This window comes from Schistocerca cancellata, chromosome 9, assembly GCF_023864275.1.
Source record: "Schistocerca cancellata isolate TAMUIC-IGC-003103 chromosome 9, iqSchCanc2.1, whole genome shotgun sequence".
In the NCBI taxonomy this organism is placed as follows: domain Eukaryota; kingdom Metazoa; phylum Arthropoda; class Insecta; order Orthoptera; family Acrididae; genus Schistocerca; species Schistocerca cancellata.
The window spans coordinates 183,231,681-183,245,960 of NC_064634.1; the positions used below are offsets into that span (position 1 = coordinate 183,231,681).

A 14,280-nucleotide genomic window follows, 5' to 3' on the forward strand; every position below is an offset into this window, starting at 1 on the left:
CTTTCGAAATTTTGGTTTCCTCTTTCACTTTCGCCAGGGCAGTGCCTTCGAAAAGGAAATTTTGCTCGGTTTATAAGGGCGTCGTCGCCATGGGACTTCATACCTTCGCCTTTCTCCTTCGGATGAACATAAGGTAGAACCGTTTTTTGGCATAAGAGCTTAGGTACAGACTTGGAATCATATGATTCTGAATCAGGGAAAATAAAATATTCATTCTGGATTCTAATCTTTGTTCTAAAAGAATTTCGGACACTGTACCAAAATTATTTAAACTTATCAGAGTGAAATCAGTAAGACCATTCTTATGGAAGCAAAAGTAACATCACAATATTCGCCTAGTCGAACACCATCTGGTCAAAACAATCCACACAGTCCTATACAATGCGGAACTGCCTACTAGCACTAGACGTCACTACAGACGGTCCCGCTTGTATAAAAGGAGGTGGGAAGTATTGCGTTTTTAGTAGAAAAGCAGTAATAGCAGACCGGGTCGGTCAGGTGAGTTCAGTGACTTCGAACGTAGACTGACCATTGGACACCTGAGTAAAGAATCCGTGAGCGGCATTTCCACTCTTCTACTCTGCCCAAATCGACTGTGGCGTGGAAACAGAAAAGAACACACAGCTATATCAAGATCAAGCATACCTCATGTACTGGAGGACAGGGACCGTCGAGCATTGTGAAGGATGGTTGTGAAAAAGCGCATGAAATGAGCAGAAAGAATAACTCTTGAGTTCCAAAGTGCTACCAGCAATCCCGGTGGCACAATGACTGCGTTGGGGAGGTGAAAAGAATGGGACACAATTATCGAGCAGCTCCTGACAGACCGCACACTTCTGTGGTCAATGCTAAGCGAAGCTTGAGAATGGGTAAACTGCGACACAACTGGATAAATGGATGACTGAAAACGTGTGACCTGAAATGATGAATCACGCTATATCTGTGGCAATCCGATGGAATAGTTTGGGTCTGGCAAAAGTCTGGAGAATGTTACCTGTCATCATTAGTGGTGCCAACAGCGACGTACGGAGGAGCCGATGTTACGGTCTGGGTGTGTTTTTCGTGGTTAGGATGTTGTCCCCTAATTGCGCTTAAAACGCTAAATTGAGGAAGTATATGAACACTCTTTATAACACTGTGTACTGCGTACAGTCAAGGTACAGTTGGGAGATGATGACTACCAGCATGATGACGCACCTGTCATAATGCACGATCTGTGAGGCAATGGTTTGTGGACAGTAGTATTTCTGAAATGGACTGGCCTGCCCAGAGCCCTGTCTGGAACTCAAGGGAATACGTTTGGGATGAGTTGGAAAGTCCACTTCACTCCAGATCCCAACGCATAACACCGCTACCTTCTCTGGTTTCGGCAAATTACGAAGCATAGGCTGCCATTCCGACACCTCACTGAATGTGTCCCCAGCAGATTTGAGGCCGCAAAAAAGGTGAATGGTATACATAACCCATATCAATTTCCACTAATAAGGTGTCCGGATACTTTTGATCAGATAAAGTATGTGCCATGTGAATCAGAAAGGCATCTGGTGACAGATCTCTGTAATATCTACTAAAAAATTTATATTGAATATAATCATGTAAAATTATACGTTACAGCTCACTGGAATCAAACTAAGTCCTCTAGGGGCCTATCAACCTGTCTTTGACCCAAAAGTACTAATTGCAAATATATGGAAACTTGGATTGTCCCAATTGTATTAGCTGTTCGATGCATTGTCATAATGCATATAGGCTGGTTTCTAGAGAGCTTCAGCCCATGATTCGAATTCAAATCAGAATTTTGCACAGGAGATGTTTTTTAATGTCATGTCCAGCACTAGTAGTTCAGAGGAAGCCAACAGAAAACATCTGACATCCATGCAGTGCGGTGAAACTCGACATTTTTAACATTAACAAACTTTGCAAGAAGTGAAAGAAGTGACTACTAAGAGATGAAAATTCTGGGACCGACCAGGGATTGAATCCGCATCCTCTCGATCCGAAACCTTACACTATTATTGAGCCATCAAGCCATTAACCCCTCAAAACTAGGGAGGAAAAATGCAGTTTCAAATAATCAAGTTACAGAAACTGCTTCGTTTCATACGTGTAGTATAATAAGAAATTACACTCACATTTGAATGAAAAAAAAAAAACCGATATCAGTGTCAGTGCAATATATGTGTCGAGTGAAGGAGAGTAGGCACATTAGCGCCTGGACGTATGGATGAAACAATTGTTTTTAAAAAGGAAATAAATATTTGTGTAACTATGATTTCTAGACACGGTTATAGAATTTGTGATCCTTGTTTTTAACCGCATAATTTTTTTTACAGTGGATGAACGTCTTAAACTGGAAACACCCACCCACCTCTATATTCGCAGTTTTTAAGACAACCTTTACGCGGTTCGTTGTGTAATACGAATTGGATCAACAAGGCGACAAAAGTCAAAATTAAGAAAAACTTTTAAACGCAGAAGGTGCTTGGCATCAGCGGACTTACACGCTGATTATCACTGTTTCTTATTCCTTCCCTCCATATTGTCATGATAATATGTTATACTGGTATATTATTACCAACAATATTTATTACTGACTGTATTAGACTGTCAGGAAGAGACATGGTTAAGGTCGATACTTCTGCCCAATAAATATGAATTCAGACTAACAATGTATCATTAGGGGAGAATGGAAAGAATCTTGGGAGACTGTCTTCACGGCCATAATGGTAAGTTAAAGAACTAGACTGATTTAAGGAGGAGGAATAGGGTTTAACTGTCTATTGACTATGAGGTCATTAGAGACGAAGCTCAAAGCTCAGGTTGGAGAAGAAAAGTGCCCGTGGCCTTTCAAAGGAGTCATCCTGGAATTTGCCTTAAGCAGTTTAAATAACCTAAATCTGGGTGACCTGACGGGTATTTGAACCACCGTTCTCCCGAATAAGAATCCATTGTCTTACCCATTGCATTCGGTAAAATAATTTAGAATCCATTGTCTTACCCATTGCATTCGGTAAAATAATTTAAGTGTGTACATACTTCCTAAAAAGAAAGACGTACCTGCACTGAATTTTAGGTGTTGCTGTGCCACGCCTAGAAGGCGAGAACTTTTCTTGTGCGCTGGTTCTTCCGTTATGGCACAACTCTTGGAAATACTGTATAGCGGCCTGGTACAGTTAACGAAAACTTGACCTCGAGATAAAAAGAAAGCTCCAGAATCTATACGGGAATACGATTTAGAGAGCTCGGAAAGACGGGGACATTGCGGACTCTTGAAGTGTGTATGTTTATTTAGTTGACTGAAAAGTCATACTCTGCCGGACAGTTATCACTCTGTTCTTTGTTTTATTCGAGTGGACAGACCTGACAACAGTCGGTTTTCAACTTTTATTACCCCCCCCCCCCACCCCGTATCTGCGAATTACAATGCCCTAGCTGTCGTGGGAAGCACTAGCCAAACTCCCGTACATTTCCGAGTACTATTGATAGCAGAATTTAGCATAACTAGCAGCTTCCCTCCCCCTAGAAAGCTACTTCCACTCTTAAATTACACAGACTGCAGGCACACAACAGTCCAATCTGTCGACTCAAAACTATGCACTTAAGCGAAGCAGTGTGATTCACCGTTTGATACTCGCCACTACTGAATCCCGCTAGATACATTATTATTATCTCCTTGAAAATAAAAAGTCCGCAATGGATTGAGCTGCGAAGAGAGAGGTCACTATTTGCTTCAGTTTTGGCCAGGATGGAGGTACTACGGTGGTAGTCCCCCGTGATCTTATATAGGGAACTGTGGGTTATTATTTATACATAACCCGTAACTCACAAATTGTGGTCTCTCAGACCGCGCGAAAATTGTCGTACTCGCTCCCCAAGGCCAGTTGTGGTGGAATGCTTCTTTACTCCCCGTACCTTCCTTAAAATGCCAAGCCTACGATGTTTTGTCGGTTGCGTTATCGCCTTCTGTGTTTATTGTTGAAACGTGTTACTGATAAGTGTTGGAGTCTCCTAGACAGCGCCTCGTGAACTACGTACGTTTTCTTCAGTACGGTACCCTATAGCTCACAATGTGTCAGTTTTAACTTTCCGAGTTTGATGAATTGTTAATCGGTCTATGGAGGAAGGTGTCAGTGTTATGGATGAAGATGTAAACGAAAAAGCAGACGATTTTACATTAGTCAGTGATCACAATTCTGCTAACGAACAGGAGTATCATTCAGAGGAAGAACTTCAAGAAAGTAGTGATGGGAATCTATTTTTTCAATGAAATAAAGTGCCTGTTAAAATGGAAAGTGTTGTAAGTGGTGACACGAAAAATGTAGTTCCCAAATATGAATGTCAAATTTGACAGACTTTCTTTTTGTACGTATCGGATGGAATTTGTATGCGCAAATTTACGTAAAATAGCAACAAAAAATCAAGTACTTTTGTGTGATAAATAGTAAAATGCTGCAGGTATTGTTTATTGCAATAAAATAAACAAGGACCATTTAAACAACATTTCAATAATTGTAAAAAGTGTTATATAGCATCAATTAAAAATTTCATATGATTCTTGCCTTAAACCTCGGTTTAAACATACGGGTCCCAGAAACCTCACCTCGTGGCATACGTTACTGAAAAGTCACCTCGCGAGTTAAGGGTTAATACGAATGAAGTTGTTCATTATTGTCGAAATTAAGAATCAGATCGCAGCCTCCCTCCTGCATGTATAATCTACAATTCATTGTTAAGGTCATTCGCCCGTATCATTGTGTCTACACAAAGACACCTCACAAGTGATCGTGTACAGGTTAGAAACACATGTTAATACATTCATTACTACAGAAAACAGTATCATTTGTTCATGTTTCATGAACCCTGACGAAGTGACTTATATGAGACGCTGGAGGAGATGGGAAAGGCACCAACCTTACATTTAACAGCAATCTTACCTATAAAATATCATACACTTTCGCCTTTAGTGTAGAACGACTTTCTATTTAAAATTGACAGACATCTTGAAGACATACTCCATCACACTGCGAAATCACAGAAAACTTTCAACAATATGAACCCCGAGGCTACTACTACGAACCACATAATTGTTAGCAATTGTTGTTGAAGAACAAAATTTGTTTGCCCGAAGAAGGGTACTGCCGATTTTAGATAAGGAGGGATAGGTATAAATAGTAGATATACTCGCCAGGACCACGCTCCGGCAACAGGAGGAGAAAGGTGATTCAAGACTCTTGCACAGACATGTGGGTGCCTGCTTTTCTTAATAATCTCGATCTCTTAATAGCGCTGTAATATTATTTCATTCCGTTCTGAATAGACCAGAGGTCAGTTTTAATTATTTGTAGACAACCTGAACAACCACGACCGCGCACTGGTTCAGCTCTGATAGGAGGAAGGAAGCAGCAATGCCGTGCCAAACGAGCAATCTCAACATTCGCAAACAGCAATTTCCGGAAACTATGGAAAGCAAAACAGGGGTTATGATCTGGACTTAAACCCTGATCATTCTAAAGATGAGTTCAGACACAGTGCCATGTGATATGGATGAAGAAATAAACGAAAAAGCAGACGATTTTACATTAGCCAGTGATCACAATTCTACTATCGAACAGGAGTATCATTCAGAGGAAGAACTTCAGGAAAGTAGTGATGGGAATCAGTTTTTTCAATGTGTGCCTGAACTCCTCCAGTGTAAGCAACTATTCCTAGTGTTGCCGATATGAAACTAAAATTTAGACAAATAATGTATCGCTTAAGAACCTTACACCAATTCTTTTATTAGCACAGGGAAACTAAATTAGCGTAATTAGTTGCAATACGATCAAGGGTACGCTGAATAATTCAAATTGCTTTACAGCACAGCGTAAACAGGGGGAGGGAGGGGTTCCAGTCCCTTCCCGGCCATACAGATTTGGTATTCTTTTGAAATACGAGACTGATAACTTCTCACGAAATTTGTGGAGACTAGCTCCTACAAAACATTGGGGTTCTCAATATCACAGGCCGGTCACTGTAAAAACACTCTACTTCTTCCCTAATGTATTTTCTTTATTTGTTTTTCTTCGACGAGTTAGTGCTTTATCGAACGTGGAGTCGTTAAAAAAGCATGAAAGTAAAAACGGAAGATAAACGGGTGTGTGCGGCTGTGGATTAGCGCTTGATTGAGCAGTAAATCCTATTGAATTCGATATTTTTAAAGGGTGCACCAATAAAGATGGTCGTCGAAAATACACACACTAAAATTGGGTGGATGCAGAGGACGACATTGGTAAAGCTTTTATGTCTAGGCAAAGATGAGGCCGGGCACTGGCTCAGTCCTGAGAGGATGAATCTGTCATACAGCATTATAAACGAAATCCTTTCCAAGTTTGACTTATTGAAAGCACGGAAAAAGTAAACTACGAACACTGGATGGGTATCTGAACTCCGGTCCTTCTGAACAAGCGTCCAGTGTCTATTTCATTCGGCGGGAAGACTAACTATAAGAGTTAAACGTTTAATAGACATTTAGGTAATTAGAGTCGAGCTAACTTGTCGCTGTTTGATGGAAAGGAAATGCCATAGCACTGCTTACATGTTCATGGCATAAGTTCGACTGCCTGCACGGGACTCTCACCAGAAACCAAAAATGGGTACCCACGCAAGGATCCGTACGGAAGGGGAAGGGGGGGAGGGAGACTGCTGTGCCGCCTCTATCCCTTCCTCACCTACTGAAAAAAAAACTACGAAAACCGAATTCGCTTTCTGCGCCGCACATTAGTATGATTTCAAAGTCAACTACAACGTAATTATTGACTGTCAGCAAGTATACCCCGTGGCACTGCCGTGAAATCTCCACCTACTGCGATCTCCCGATTAATCTGATGCGTATTATCCGTCCATAGATCGGCGATTTTTTTGAAAAATAAATATTAAACCCGATGTATAATGTTATAATAATCAAAAGTTCGGGTTGTGGCGACGTAGACGACAAAACCATCAGCGGGTGGTTAAATAGCGAAGCCTAGGAAGCAGTTACATGAACAGGATAAAGTGAACAAAGTGTGTTTGGTAAAAGAAGACTGAATACAAGGCGATCGAGTAATCCATTAACACGTCCATCAACGGGCCGAAATGCGTCAATTTGGTGTTGGAAAAATAATAACTATCGTAAGGTAAAGAATGAATTTAAAAAAAAAAAAACAGAAAAATGCACGGTTTTTACCGAAAATGACCTAAAAATGTGAGACGAGGCACAGTATGTCTTAAGTGTAATTCTGTAAATAAGTTGTCAATCTGGCGAATAATCCTCAAGTAATTTTTTTCCAATGCGTCTTGTAGCTGGTTCTGCAAACGGAAGTTTCTATTAAAAACATGTTTTGGTTTACCCTCTTTTTTTCGGTTTTCTGTGCAGTTGCGGTTACTCATTAAAACGGGTAATCGGGAGCTTGCCGCTTTTCGGCAGTCGCCGCCAAACTCACGTGAGCTGCGCAAGCAGCGCCCCCCTCCCCTCATACCTGGTCCGCTCTTGAACTCGTGCAGAAAAAGCTAAGCGCGTCGCTCAAACGTAGACTGACCTTAACTTCAAGGCAATTGCCCTGGGACATACGTTAGACTGCTCTGATATTGATATTTACATGATTTACCACCCGGAAAAAGGGAATGAGAAAGTTGCTACGGTTGCGAACTAATTATCATTTTGGGTGCCGCTATTCTGAAGCTATATCTTGATTGAAATTTTATATTCTTTGCTCGCCAAAACTATTTGGCTCGTCCCAATTCCAAAATTATTGCGGAATACTACGAAAGACCCGACGCTAACTATGATAGAATTTGCTTTTGTTCTACAATATATTGTAGAACAAAAGCAAACTGGTGCTTTTCATTTATTATTATAATATTGTTCTACCAAGAACCGACGGAAGATTCTGTTAACATGATAGAATTTCGTTATCTGTACTGAAATACGCGACTTGATAAACATGTTCACAGTGTTACAATTCACGATACGCACTGATGACATCGTCACAACAGTTATCGTGATTCTGAATTTCAATTTTGCATAACTGTAATTTGTTTCTTTTTTTAAATTAAGAGCGCGTCATTTATGCACTGCAACGAAGTTTCTATGAATCTATTGAAATATTTCTTCGTGGCCTATGACCATAAATAATTCGCATAGACCCGTGAGTGCGGGTACTTCACGCTGACAATAGAAGCAACGTTCTTTGCATAGGGTTTCTAGCGACTACCGACGCAGTGCAAGTCCAAGGATGTCAAGGCAGCAGGCAAATAAATTGCATTACTTGTAATGGTCAACAATACGTAAAATCTAAGCTCCAAACGCGCCTCTCCCTAACTGTACACCCACTGCAGTATAAAGTTCAAATTGCTTTCTAACGCTCTTATCACCAAACGTGTCAGATGTCAGGTTAGCTGGAAAGAAATGAAGACATGCCGAGCAAGGGAAGAGACCGATGAAAGATTGTTCACTGAGCTCTACAGCACACAGTTAAAAAAACAGTTCAAATATTCACCAAAGATATCAATCAAAGTGTAATTAACGCGTATGTGTCTTTCTCCTCCCCCCGCCCCCCCCCCCCCCTCACTCAAGTTAATATTACTATTTGAACTCGCATTACAATTTTTTTCGAATCTTAAACATAACTGCATATAAAAACTCTGCTGCTGTTAACAGCACATATTAATAGACTATAAACAACAGACGTACAAAGAACTGCATTTAACTAATTTTTGTCGTAGCTTGCACGTGTCGAACGGATTAATTTACAGTTGATCAGTATATTACGTTACAAAATGAGACACAGTTTATTAAATGAAAGTTCCTGAAGCACCTGAGAATAAAGAGTAATTTACGTTACGTAACCAGTAATGCGATACCCTATTTCATGCCCTAAAACTAACTCGTAAAAAGCAGACTTTTTGTGAGAAAAATCAATTGTACAAAAGAAATCAGTACGAGCGTACTCCCTACATTTTTCCGTATACGTTGTTCTACGACATACTGCCACACAATTCCAACATTTTTATGGTATTGATTAGCGTATTACCTCAGAAACCGACCCCGTCGTAAGCGATTAAATGCTATATGCCGCGGCGCGAAGGGATGGGATGGGATAAGGCCATTCAATTAAAATTGTCTTTTGTTGTCTACTCCTAGCCTAACACATCCACATTAATGTAGAAGCGTTTTCCCTCTATGCACTATAAAAAGGAAAAAAAGAAAGTGGAATGGGGTACGAAATACCTAGGACATTTCTGCGGACAATATGTGGGTACGAAATACCTAGAACATTTCTGCGGACAATACGTCCATGCAGTGAAAAATAATTGTTTAAGCTTCATTCTTACTCGTACAACAGGACAGATGAAGTGCAGAACACTAAGACCTAACAAACAGGTGGAGATTTCCGAACACAATTTCAGGACGGAATGAGGCAACGCGTCACTTACGTCATGCAGCACGTGATGTACGCAAAAAAGTATGAAGACATAATAACATAACTTAAAACATGTGCAAAGAAAAAAAAGCTACGTCGAGCATTGTATGCAACAACGGGATCTTATATTACGTTATTAATATTTAATAACACAATGCTATTCTTAAAAAAAAATAATAAATCTCTTACTTACAGTATGTCGTCGGAAGACTTAAAGGTTACTTTTAACCTAACAGCTTGTACAAGAAGATAAATTAGCGTAGTGACACGTAAACAGGTTAATACATTCTATAGTCTGGACTTAACGTTATGGATGAAACTATTAAGATCGTGCAGCTTACTTGGCTTCTCAGTTATTAATCAAGATTGCATAATAATTGATGGAAGCCTATTAGGGAGCTATTTTCATGTTAACGCCCTGCGTTGTCACTATACGCCCTATGGAGCGATGACGTCACAACGCCCTAGTATGGCCACACAAGCAGTTGCAATCTCGACATTTTGAACATTATGAACACAGAACAAAATCCGTTACCCTCATTCAAAATGTACCTATTTTGTGAATATACTTGACATGCAACAAAAGAAGCATTAATGGTATATGCCCTGCACCAAAGCATCTTCTAATTCTTACTAGCATACTGTATAAAATGACGACAAACTTAAAACAATATTTTAAGCCATTATTTTAAAATAGTGTACCATGAACCACTCATGCAATGAAAATCAATGACCCCACAAAATCCGTATATATCACCGACAGCTTAATTTCCTTCTTAATTAGCACAAAATTTCGATTACTTGTCTAAGGGTCTACACAATTATTAACAACACTCTCGAAGAATGGAAATTAAAATTAAATGGAAGGATAATATATTTCTTTTAATCGTTCCGTTAATTTGGGAACGTAGAAATGCAAACCTTTCTTCTTCATCCTTTATATTTGATGCCTGGGTTAATGCACTTTCGTGAGCCATTTTGCAACACAAAGTTTTTTTGTAGGGAGTCTGATTTGTTATTTAGATGCGTAAGTAAAAATATATATCACTGATCGTGAATTTACATCACTTAATAATTAAAGGAAGAAATGTTAGCTGTGAAAATAAAGACTACGCTTATTATCGTGGCCATCTTCCTTTCTCAGCCTTCTTTTTCGTGTAAGCGGAGAAACCCAAGCAACGTATTTAACTGTTTCACGTCTTGCACACGAATGGCGGCTGTTGCCTTGAGCAGGGACTGATACGTAAGCTCCTGCTCTCCCATTCGTCGCTGCGACAACACGGTTGAAGCTAAAACCTGGAGCGCCACTGCGAGTCAGAACGGAACTACTGGCGCCCAATTCAAAAGTTTAAATGCTACGTAACTGCATTTTACAAACGCAACGTACAGACTGCGCTTTTAAGAGCATAATAAATTGGAACAATGCTGTACCCGTTCGTCGAAGCACCTATAAAATTAACATGGATTGGGTACCAGAATATAATTCCGAGCTTTTATATACTTTCAGCTATATTTGTGAGATGAAGAGCGCCACATTTTGGAACAACAATGATATTCTATTATCGTCCTATAGAAATGGACTCCGTCTTATTACGTTAGTATACGGACTAGTAGCTACAGGAGATTTAATATGTCGTTTCCTTATCTTTTTGTAAGTTATTCCATTGATATCATTGCAGACAGTCATATAAGTTCGTAGTGTTGTACAATATCACATTCATTTTGTTTCATCAGTTACTTTTCATTTCAGAATACATAATGCTCTTCCGCATTGTGCGAGGCAACATACGCGAAAGAAATATAAGGGTAATAAATTTTAAGTGAAAGAAGGAAGAAAGCCGCCATTCTCAATAACCGCCGTAGTAACTTGCATTTACGTTTACATACTGTAGATTATTTGTGAAGCTTCAGTCCAGGGCAGAAGCTGTTTGAAAAGAATGCTATAACTCTCTTTTACATCATTTATTTCCCAGTAACAACGCCACTGGCGATACGATTCCATGAGCTGATCTCCTCCAACCGAAATTTTGTCCCACTTCCTATTGTGCTTACTGTCTCACCCGACAGTCGTGAAAAATTAAAAAAAATTATCAGTATTCACACCCTTTGTTGTGGATCTGTTTTCTCTCGAATGAATCAGGTTCGGCATGTCTTGACATGTGCTCGTTTTTCTCTCATTTTGTTTTTACTACTTGTATTCTTGAAATATACTTTCAAACGATGTTCTAGAAATTTTGTCACAAGGCCTTCATTCTGGTGCCAACCACTGGAGATAATTAACTATATCTTCCATACTTTATGAGCTGTATAATTAACTGTACACATCTGTGATGTATGTGAGAAGCGTAAAGATCTGAGCAGCAATTGCGTTGAAATTGGTTTTTCAGTGATGACGATGGGGGACGTGGGGTGAAGGGTTTCGAGGGAAAGGCAATAAAATCTATTTACGGATTGCTGGAGGGAGGAAGGCAAGCAAACCTAGTCACACAGCTCGTCTAATTAGACGTGTTTAAGCAAAACCTTTACGCAAAAATGTATATAAATAATGTGGGATGGTGTTCAGGCTGCCACAGCAATGTTGTTCTACAGAGAGGAACAATTCATTAACATTAAAAATCGGAAATACAGGCCCAGTATTAAAGGCTCTGCTTCTTGAAAACAATTCCGTTCTTTTAATCTTGAAAATGACATCACGTACCTGGAAAGACATCAGTTCTTCCTTGTTCTGAGACCACTTACGAACAAGCATTCAGATTTACTGTGAACCTTAATATCAAATGGCCAGAGATAAACATCTTATTATCATTATTATTTTATAAACATTGAGCATCGCATCTTAATGGAAAAAAGAAAATCGAATTTTTTTATTGTTTGAGAAAGAAATAAGCTTTTATTTAGTTTCTTTTTAAACTATAAAAATTTTATATGCAGTTTCCAAACGTAGCTTTCCTTTCCATGGCTCGGAAAAAGAATTCTTTCATACATTCATTGAAGCCCAGTTTTGAAAATGAAGGAGTAAGTGTCGATAGTGCTACTGTTGATCTCAAGCAAATTTAAAGTCGTCGTTATATGCTGAAAGACTTCTCAGAGGATGATGACGTTACTGGAACTATCGTTATCAGAATGATCAGGGGAATAACTTCTTAAACCAATTCTTTAACCCTACACGTACACCAAAGAGCTCTTTTCCAATAGGGGCAGCAATAAGTTATTTTCCAACAGGGAATACATTTCATGGTTCTAAACCAGCTGTAATGATTCGCAGCTGTTTGAACCGTGCATGAAGCCTGTACGGTACAGGTTAAAGTTGCTGTTTGTGTATTTCGAGCAACTCTTGGAAACGTTATGTAGATGGAGGATTTCTTTGGGAGATCGTAACAAATATGTCTTCAAGTTGGGATAGTCGCGTATGCTTCTTGAGGCTGAACCTTCGATGAGTATCATTCAGAAGGAGATCTAGAATTTGAGACACATCTTTCTTAAATCTTCGTTTTTGAGACATTTCTTCCCGAACGGATGACGTTTCTGTGTGTTTCAGTCTGACTGGTATTTTTCTTAGCTGTGAGATATTTTGTTCTTTCAGATTTAGGTTTTTAGAATAATGTTTTGGCTTTCTCTAACAATATTTCAAACGCTTCCGCAGTTCTAAGATTCCCAAGAGCTGCTTTTAGAACATCTACAAAGCGTTTCACTCTGGTTGCATTCAAATCTGGATTCTGTAGAAAGCTGGCCAGTTCGTCACACAGTTCAAACACTTCGAAAACGAGTGCCATACAAAAAAGTAGAGTCAAAGTTTCTGAGCCGCTTCGGGTGGCTCTGCAGGACTGGCCGTCTTTCGGTTGTAACTGAGCTCTGTGCGTGTACGTCGGTCACTGTTTACTGGACTACTTTTCTTGAAATGGTTCAAAGAGTTTACCGTTACAGCTCTTGGAGTCGTTAGCATCAGCCGTTGAATTTTCGGATCTGGATTAGTCTTGTCGACACCAGTTGGCAGAAAAACTTCTGAGAACAAGTTTTTCCTTCTTGCATGTTCTAGAATTATAATCGAGACGTCTTTCGTAGTTACCAAGACAGCGCACAGCTGTTCACAACCACTTGAAACTTATGTAGTACAAGATCCAAACAGTTCTTTGGCTGGTCTTGAAAGGATTTAGATATTGAGAATACTGTCTACTTATACAGTTCGAATATACTTAAGTCAATGGACAATAAATTGCGCGCTACTGGTATATTTCTAATCTGTCAAAGACATTTGACACTGTAAATCACAATTTTTTTTAAGTGAAGTGGTTATATAACGGTATAATAGGAAATGCTGCAAAATGGATCTAAACTTGTAGCTTTGACAGAAAAGAAACAGTGTCAGTGGGAGAGAGACGTGTATTAAGGTACCAGGCACATGAAAGATATACACTAATGACCATTAAAATTGCTACACCACGAAGATGACGTGCTACAGACGCGAAATTTAACCGACAGGAAGAAGATACTGTGATATACAAATGATTAGCTTTTCAGAGCATTCACACAAGGTTGGCGCCGGTGGCGACGCCTACAACGTCCTGACATGAGGAAAGTTTCCAACCGATTTCTCATACACAAACAGCAGTTGACCGGCGTTGCCTGGTGAAACGTTGATGTGATGCCTCGTATAAGGAGGAGAAACGCGTACCATCACGTTTCCGAATTTCATAAACGTCGGATTGTAGCCTATCGCGATTGCGGTTTATCGTATAGCGACATTACTGCTCGCGTTGGTCGAGATCCAATGACTGTTAGTAGAATATGGAATCGGAGGGTTCAGGAGGGTAATACGGAACTCCGTGCTGGATCCCAACGG

The 14,280-nt window shown here is 39.7% G+C and overlaps 1 protein-coding gene across 2 annotated transcripts in view; it reads right to left on the bottom strand.

The window, feature by feature from the left end:
- The window catches only part of LOC126100524 (uncharacterized), a 79,307-nt gene extending 68,672 nt beyond the window's left edge, over positions 1 to 10,635 (bottom strand). The window contains exon 1 of one of the 2 annotated variants that reach the window (XM_049911136.1): positions 10,362 to 10,635. In XM_049911136.1, the coding sequence (XP_049767093.1) occupies positions 10,362 to 10,417 (56 nt within the window). In that variant the 5' untranslated portion in view covers positions 10,418 to 10,635. Of the gene's footprint in view, positions 1 to 9,633; positions 9,725 to 10,361 lie in introns of those variants that run through there. The other variant, XM_049911139.1, reaches the window with a different exon arrangement.
- Positions 10,636 to 14,280: the final 3,645 nt, after the last annotated feature.